This window comes from Panthera uncia (assembly GCF_023721935.1).
Source record: "Panthera uncia isolate 11264 chromosome E2 unlocalized genomic scaffold, Puncia_PCG_1.0 HiC_scaffold_20, whole genome shotgun sequence".
Classification (NCBI taxonomy): domain Eukaryota; kingdom Metazoa; phylum Chordata; class Mammalia; order Carnivora; family Felidae; genus Panthera; species Panthera uncia.
Genome location: NW_026057589.1, coordinates 8,106,446 through 8,115,253, shown reverse-complemented (window position 1 = coordinate 8,115,253; position 8,808 = coordinate 8,106,446). Strand labels below are relative to the sequence as shown.

Below are 8,808 nucleotides of genomic sequence, written 5' to 3'. Positions count from 1 at the left end.
TTCAAAATGTGCCTTCTTGCCCTGTGGCACGAACACCCATCACATGGAAAGATGAGTTGCACAGGGATGTCTTCTACCCACATCTTTTGTAATTTCTTAAGTATCTCTCTTTTTCTAACCTGCCTCCACCCATTCTTTCACTTTATGTTCATTTTGTGGGTCTTTCCTATATTCCTAGATTTATGTTAAACCTGCCAAAGTGATTAAATTCCATATGTACTCTTGTGGCTACAAAACCAACAAAATGTTAGTTTACCATCCTAACTATCCACAAAGGTACAATTCAGTGCTGTAAGTAACAGGCAGCAATTTACATGTGTAATACTAGTCATCTTAGTCTCCTGTAGGCATAGAAACAAAGGATTAAAAACTACTCAGTGCCATTATTATGTGCTCACTGCTGTTTCTATACTCATTAAGGTTTGCCAACATTAAAGGACTGACAACCTCACATACTGTACCTACTGCAAAAGGGATTAGCACACCAGGAGAAGGATTGAAGGAGATGAACAACAAAGACCTTGCAGAAATTTAATTCCACCACAAAGCTTGAGTGCTGTAGGGAGTCTCTGGCTTCCCTCCCACAGATGGGTTCCTGGGTGAAGTCTGTATCCAGCACAGAGGGGAAAAATGCAGGTGCCATCCAGTAATGAGAGGGGGATGACATGGCTCACTAAGCTTGTATGGGGTCACTTAGGGTGTGAGGCCCATGCTTCCCCCAGGAGCCAGTGGGGGGCAGCAAGTTCTTGGGACTAGCTGGTCATTTACTTCAGTGGAGAAAGCTAAAACCTTGGTCAGGGATCCTCAAGACAAGCACACACCACTTCAATGATTAGCTCCAGAGGATCCCTGGGAAAAGTGCCATCTTGCCTCAGACAGGAGTCAAGTTTACACAGTCTAGGCAAGTCAGCCTTTGCACAGACTCCCTATTGCCCCAACCCATGACAGTAGGAATGTCCTCTCATTTTCTCATCCATGCATGCCCTGAACCGAAGACAGCTGTGCTCATGCTCCCCTGATTGTCTTTATTGAGCAAGTATGACCAAGGCCATTCCCCTGACTGCGACTGGGGCCATTTGGTGGAAAAGAATGATCAGGAAGGGAGATTGCCTCATTCTTGTCTTTACAATTGACCAATTCTAAAACCAAAGGATAAGAAGTCCAGGCAGGGGATGAGCCAAGTCTGCAGGTTCCTCTGGACCCGGGATGACAGTGTCTGGACACATCACAGGACAGTTGTACAGTCCACCGCAACCATGGCTGTCCATGAGGGAACGAACATCCATTAGGCCAAATCTGCTCTGGCCTGACCTGGATGCTAAAGCACAGCCTGAGCACCAGAATTAGTTGCTTCCAATCACGCAGTCTGCTGAGGAGCCAGATTTGAGGATGAAGCAGCTTTTTCCCCCCTAAGTCTTCACTTATCTCCACAGGGAGAAAATAGAGGTCCACACAAGTACCAAGCTCTTCCTGAGACTGCAGGCCCACCAAACCTCCAGCAAGCGGAGGCAGACAGGACAGGTATGCACTATCCCGATGATCCACACCAAGACAGCTCGGAGTGTAAACAGAGCCCAGTGTTGGGGATAGAAGAGGAGCATGCAGCGTGATGTGAGGTTTTCAGAAAAGGGAAATGACCACTTCTAGCACCAAGGTGGGCTTGTGTGGGTCTGCACAGCATCCCTCACACCGGCCCTTACAGAAAGAAACAAGCTATTTGGTGGCTTGGGTCCATGAGATGGTCTCTAAGCCATTGACAGCTGAGAGAATTCAGGTAATCCACTTGAATTCTAGAACAGTTCATGTCCTCTTAAAGTTCATACCAGAAACCCAGAAATTTACCTTCTATCATCTAGAACAAAGACCTAAGGTCTCAAGTAAAATAAAGGATTATCCTTCAAAATAGCAGTATTACCAGACTTCTGACTCATGAATTTGTTCATTTGTCCTTGCTGATTTGAGCCAGGTGCTTGTAATCTGTGACCTATTGACTAACGTGTAATTGATACATGAGTTTAAAAAAATCTTTAAAGTTCACCTTTGCAGCTAAGACTCAACAGAAGAATGTGCTAAAACCAAAAAATCTGTGGTCTGAGTCTGATCCACCACCACACAGAGACACCTCTAAGGGCAGAGGGACTCAGTTTGGAGTAACTTTGAATTTTTAAACACAATCAGCCTGTGGCATTCGGTAGATGAATGAACACCAATGCTTTGCTAGAACTGGGGTTCTGGATTAAATAATATCAATAAATAATGGAATACAGCCGTCTTTCCAGGGAAAGATTTTGAGTCACAGGAAGAAATGATAGCATTTTAGGCCTCTACAGTCAGATGCTTGGACCTGGTCAGAGGAAAACTTGCCATAAAGCAGCCCCTTTTGTAGAGACTTCTGATTCAAACCTCAAATATCAAATTCAGAACCACCAGCCACAGCTATTAACCTAGCACTTCCTTTTCCCCAGTGCAACTTGCCAAGTGTTTGGTAAGCTGTACCTACTCACCAGAAACAAAACTAAACAACTATTCCCCTGACCCCAAGCCCTCCCACCACCACTTTCTATACAGTTCCCACCTTCAGGCTGGCCTCAGACCCTGAGTCTGCTCCCAATGAGAGTGACCACCAAAGCAGGCCATTGGCCCTGAGCCCCCTTACATAATGTGGCCCACAGGATCCTTTAGAACAAGAGAGTTGGGCCTGTACAGTCTTGTCATCTGGACTTTGGTGGCTGTGGCTGGTCTTCCAGGCCTCAAGGGACATCACCTCTAGCCTCTAGTCAGTTTTCCTTTCAACCTTTTTCTCTTCAGCTACATCAAGCTCGGTCAGGACACAAAAGCAAAGCTGCTGGGTGACTTTGGTGATAGCAGCTAAATGAAAATAGAGAACAGAATTCAGCAAACTGATGGTTAGCTACAACCCCAATATGAACACCACAATGTTGATTAAAGCACATCTATGGCCCCCTCCCACTTGTCCCTTGGGTATCCTGTGCCAGGCTTTGCCTCTTAACCCCATAAGCCTCACTGTCCTCCATTCCATGCCCAACCAGAAAGTGATGCATGACTCCCCATCTCCCCACATGGATTGCACTTTCAGGAGGGAGTGTTTTAAACCAAAAATAGGACTCTAAAGTTAGAACTAAAGTGCTCATGTCACTGAGAAGTCACGTGGTCTCCAGTACATCACTAGTATAGGGGAAGCTTTTAGCCACCACTCCCACCTCTGCACACATCTGTGTGTGCACGCGCGCATACACACACACACACACACACAGGCAGTGAGTGATGGGCAAAGAAACTTACCCAGGACATTCCGAATAAGGAGTGGCCTCTGGGACTCTGGCAGATAAACACCCACGAAATAGACAGGAACCCCGGAGAGGGCAATCCCGATGCCAATGAGGGAATTGATGGTGTCACTGAATAGAGGCACAATCACCAGAAACACAGAGCATGTGCAGAACACGATGGGAAAAAACAGGCTCAGCTGAAATGGAGGGAGGTGAGATACGAGGTAAAGCACTATGCGGGAACAGGGTACAGAGAAGTCACCTACAGGAGATGGCCCACCCCTCCTAGTCTGTCCACAGTCACTGACCTTGAGAGGCCTGAGCCGCTCAGGCTCCTTCCAGCGAAGATAGAGCTGTCCAGCAACAGACAGGCCCACGAAGAACCAGTAGCTAAAGCTGAAGTAGTTGATGAGCAGGAAAACATCTTCCACAGTGAGGTAGATGAGTGTCATGGTACACTGGAGGAGGAGGGGAAGGGAAGGAGGAGTGGGCATTGTCACCAACAGGCCACCCCAGGAGACTCCAACCACCCAGCAATCAGTACGAGATCTGCCGTTCATTGCTGATTTAGCTTACCAGACTACCTCCAGTTCTTTTCAGTGACCCCTTGGCATCAGATAGGTCAATTCTCTGCATTAACCTTCAAGGTGGCATCTCTCCCTCTTCTGTTGGCTCTTCCTATACACAATGCCTCCCTTCTTTTTTGCAAGCACTTCAATAAGAAGCCAGACTCCTTTCCCCTTCTGATGGCAGATATTTAGGCCCTCCTCACTTTGATGCATCAACCTCAACATGAAACACACTGCCCTCTGGAGACCATCACTCCTGAGTCCCAACTACCTGGCTTAAAAATGGAGGAAATGCCTCCAGAACCAACTCACTGTCCTGGGGTCTTAGAAATGTAGATTGGCAAAATGGATTATACCCCTGATAAAAGAGGTATGACAGAATTTGCCCTCTGGAACAAAAAAGTCCTAGAAGACAGAATCAGGGACTAGAGTCCTGGGAAAGGTCAGATTTACTTAAACTTCAAAAATATGGAGTTTCCCCATTTAATCTTTTCACCTATTATCAACAAAGGATTTAAAACAAAAAGAGCCCATTGTGGGGATAGAAGGGGGACTGTATTGAAAAAAGTGGGGTGAAAGAGGATTCAAAAACAAGATGTCAAATCTCCCCTAAATTTATAAATTCAATGCAATCCCAATAAAAATACTGAGAAGATTTTATGTTATTTTGACAAAATAACAAAGTTCATAAAGAGAAATACAAATGTAATTGCCAGGAAAACTTCAGGGGGGAAGAAAAAACTATAGAAGTATCCTTAGTCCCTCTTTAGATTTCAGAAATTCAGGGCGCCTGGGTAGCAGAGTCAGTTGAGCCTCCGACTTCAGCTCAAATCATGATCTCGTGGTTCATGAGTTCGAGCTCCACATTAGGCTCACTGCTGTCAGTTGGGAGCCCACTTCAGATGTTCTGTCCCCTTCTCTCTCTGCCCCTCCCCTACACATTCCCTCTCTCTCTTTCTCTCTCAAAAATAAATAAGCATTAAAAAAAATAGTTTTTAGGGGCGCCTGGGTGGCTCAGTCGGTAGGCGGCTGACTTCGGCTCAGGTCATGATCTTGCGGTCCGTGAGTTTGAGCCCCGCGTTGGGCTCTGTGCTGACAGCTCAGAGCCTGGAGCCTGCTTCATATTCTGTGTCTCCCTCTCTCTGACCCTCCCCTGTTCATGCTCTGTCTCTCCCTGTCTCGAAAATAAATAAACGTTAAAAAAAAAATTTAATAAAAAAAAAAGAAGTAACCAAACCTTCATTAAAAAAAAAAATAGTTTTTAGAAATTCAGTACAAAGCTAAATAATGAAGGTTGGTGTTAATGGAGAAGATAAGTTGAGCTGATGATACTACTTAAGGGGTATGTAATTGTACTTGGTACATATGAAGCACCCTAAAAATTAGCTATTATTTTTATACGAGAATAATTTTAAACTGTGGATAAATGGATTATTTAATAAATGATATTGGTATGGCTGGCTAGCCATTTGAGAAAAAATTAAGTGAATTCTCCCCCCCTCACTCCATACACTATAAATTCCAGATGAATCCAAAATTTAAACTTAAGTAATGAAACCAGAAAATAACTAAATGACAAAAATAAATAAATAAAACTGTCCACCAAATCTTGGAGTAAGGTTTCTCAAGGCCTTTGTTGGCCTTCATATATACAATACCTTAATGCAAATGAGAAAATGGCAGTCCTACTTCAGGTCTTTTCTCATTTGTTAGAATACTTTCATAATTTACTGATTTTGTTAGAATAAAATGCTTTACTGCTATCTACTGCATATAAATCTATGATGTCTATAGTATGAATAGAGGCCCCTAGGTAGTTGGTATACAACTGGACTGGCTTTTCTAACTATGCTTTCATTAAATAAAAAAAAAAAAAAAAAAGAGCTAGAAAGGAGGAGAAGGAGAAGAAAAGAACTACTGACAGAAAAGATAGATAAATTTTACAAATTCATTTTTATATTCTTTTGTACTGTTTCCTTCTCTAATATAATTGTTTTACTTAAAAAAAAATTTAATGTGTATTTATTTTTGAGAGAGAAAGAAACAGAGTGTGAGCATGGGAGGGGCAGAGAGAGAGAGAGAGACATGGAATCTGAAGTAGGATCCAGGCTCTGAGCTGTCCGCACAGAGCCCAATGTGGGGCCCGAACTCACGAACTATGAGATCATGACCTGAGCTGAAGTTGGATGCTCAACCAACTGAGCCACCTAGGTGCCCTGTTTTACTTTTATATTTTTAAAAAAGTTTAAGAAAAGAGAATAAACACTAAGAGGCTTGGAAAATATCTTAACTGACCAAGCCACCCAGGTGCCCTTTGGCTTGGGAAATGTCTTAAGAAGCTGCTATACCTCCCACCCAGTCTTCTCATAATGTCAGCAGGGGGACTACAATCCCCACACCCACCCCAGCAGAGCTTACATTGAACAATAAAGCAGGGATGGGTGTAAAACGCTCAATGTGGATCATGGACAGTACATCTGGGAGGTGGCCCTCACGGGAGCCCACGAAGAACAACCTAAAAGGACAAGAAGTGTGTCAGGATGATCCTTTCACTTACCCATGCAGCCATACTCCTCAGACAAACTAGGCTCAGAGCTCCAGAAAAAAGCAGGAGGCAGTATCTCAGGAGCATCACACGCTCTCTATGCATGCCCAACCCAACCTACCCTCACCCTCACCCCAACTTTACCCACAGATGTTTCCAACCTCCAACCATGGGTACGGTACTTCAACATTATCCAGGCACGTCCTACCTCACTGTTGGCCATGGACAGCCGCCAGCCCCTCAGCTATAAAACCCACCAATCACCCAATGAATGCCTCACCCTCCCATCACTCACTGGCACTCCAATCCATTCCACCAAGGGTACCTCCACTCTATCACCCCACAAATTTCATACTTAATACAATGGCTGTTTAAAGAAGGGCAGCCAGGGGCGCCTGGGTGGCTCAGTCGGTTAAGCGGCGACTTCGGCTCAGGTTACGATCTCGCGGTCCGTGAGTTCGAGCCCCGCGTCGGGCTCTGGGCTGATGGCTCAGAGCCTGGAGCCTGCTTCTGATTCTGTGTCTCCCGCTCTCTCTGACCCTCCCCCGTTCATGCTCTGTCTCTCTCTGTCTCCAAAATAAATAAATGTTAAAAAAAAAAAAAAAATTTAAAAAAAAAAAGAAAAGAAGGGCAGCCAGCTCTATCTTCCCCGAGCTCCTGATATATGATAGGACAGGACAAGCCTGGGGCTCAAAGAGACAACCCAGGCTTCCTCTCTGTCCCCAAAGAGCCCTACTGATTAAGAAACAGAGCAGCAGAGAAATGAACCACAGACCAGGGTGTACAGCATCATCATGGAGCACATGGCATTCACCAGGCTTGGGTGGGCTGGGGGAATAAGAAACCTTACAAGAGATAACCATATCTGGGCTGGGAAGAAGAGTTGGAGTTTGCCAGAAGGTGAGTGGGTAGGTGGGAAACAGCACAGGCAAAGGCAAAAGAAGCTTGGAGGAGTGAAAGAGGGTGGCCTCCTTGAAGGTTGGTACTAGAATGCCTGCAGTCCCAGGATAAGGTGTGTGAGGAGACAGCTGGAAAGCACTTGCACACAGGCCATGCTGTGGAGTCTAAACAAACAATGAGAGTCAGCTGTGGCTCTGAAGTAAAGGCCTGACAGGATTTGACACAGAGACTCTGGGGGCATCATGGAAGCCAACTAAAGGAGGGAGAGGCTAGGGTATAGGGAGAAGGCCACACAAGAAAGCAATCTGTGACAACTGTCCCATAAGAGAAGAGGCCTGAATGAGGGTAGACACCCTGGCTTAGGAGAGAACAAGACATATGTGACAACCGCAAGTAAATTTGGTGATACATTACATGTGTGTGTGTATATATGTGTGTGCATGCATGTACATGTTTGAGTTGGAAGAAGAGGGTAGACACCAAGGGAAAAATAAAGAGGCCACACAAGGAGAACTGATAGCACATAACATCACAACTAGAGACAAAGCACAAGTGGAGTGCATTGAGATACCTGTGGGCCATCCAGGTGGAGCCACAGGAGTTGAAGATAGCATCTGGAAGGGTCATAGGGCAAGATATTGGGAGTTGGCTCACACGAGGTTAATAATTTGTGCTAGGTAGAGAAGAAATATGGTAGAGGGGATGCTGGAAGGGGACATAATGTCCTGGTGCAGCAAAGGTGTCTAGTACAAAGACAAAGACAACTACATAGGTAATAAAGAAAAAGTGAGAAGGTAAGACAGAAACAATTGTGCATTATCTTGACATCACTGCAGTCCCCTTTATATGCAGACCCTTACTCTCTGCATCCCCTATCCCCACCCCCATCCTGTCAATGCCACAATATAGCTGAATGAGGTTAAAAGGCACCTACCACTTAAATATTTTAAGAAGACTGTCAGAGCTGGGGCACCTAGGTGGCTCAGTCAGTTAAGTGTCCGACTCTTGATTTCAGCTCAGGTCATGATCTCAAGGTGTGTGGGATTGAGCCCCACATCAGGCACTGTGCTGACAGTGTGGAGCCTGCTAGGGATTCTCATTCTCTCTCTCTCTCTCTCTCTCTCTCTCTCTCTCTCTCTCTCTCTCTCCTTCTCTCTCCCTCTCTCTGCCCCTTCCCTGCTCTCTTTCTCTCTCTTGCTTTCTCTCTCTCAAAATAAGTAAATAAACATTAAAAAAAAAAAAAAAAGAGCGGTGTCTGGTGGCTCAGTCGATTAAGTATCCAATTCTTGGTTTCCACTCAGGCAATGATCTCTGAACTCACAGATTGTGAGTTCAAGCCCTACCTGGGGCTCCGCACTGACAGCGCAGAGCCTGCTTGGGATTCTCTCTCTCTTTCTCTCTCTGCCCCTCCTTGCTCATGCTCTCTCTCTCAAAGATAAATAACCTAAAAAGGAAGAAAGGAAGGAAGGAAGGAAGGAAGGAAGGAAGGAAGGAAGGAAGGAAG

The 8,808-nt window shown here is 45.2% G+C and overlaps 1 protein-coding gene across 2 annotated transcripts in view; it reads right to left on the bottom strand.

The window, feature by feature from the left end:
* Nucleotides 1–1,987: 1,987 nt before the first annotated feature.
* SLC7A6 (solute carrier family 7 member 6) overlaps nt 1,988–8,808 on the bottom strand; it is a 33,873-nt gene continuing 27,052 nt past the window's right edge. For both annotated transcript variants that reach the window (XM_049622919.1, XM_049622920.1), the window contains exons 7-10: nt 6,278–6,374; nt 3,599–3,748; nt 3,304–3,487; nt 1,988–2,868 (exon numbers count right to left, since the gene is read on the bottom strand). In XM_049622919.1, the coding sequence (XP_049478876.1) occupies nt 2,774–2,868; nt 3,304–3,487; nt 3,599–3,748; nt 6,278–6,374 (526 nt within the window). In that variant the 3' untranslated portion in view covers nt 1,988–2,773. The remainder of the gene's footprint in view (nt 2,869–3,303; nt 3,488–3,598; nt 3,749–6,277; nt 6,375–8,808) is intronic.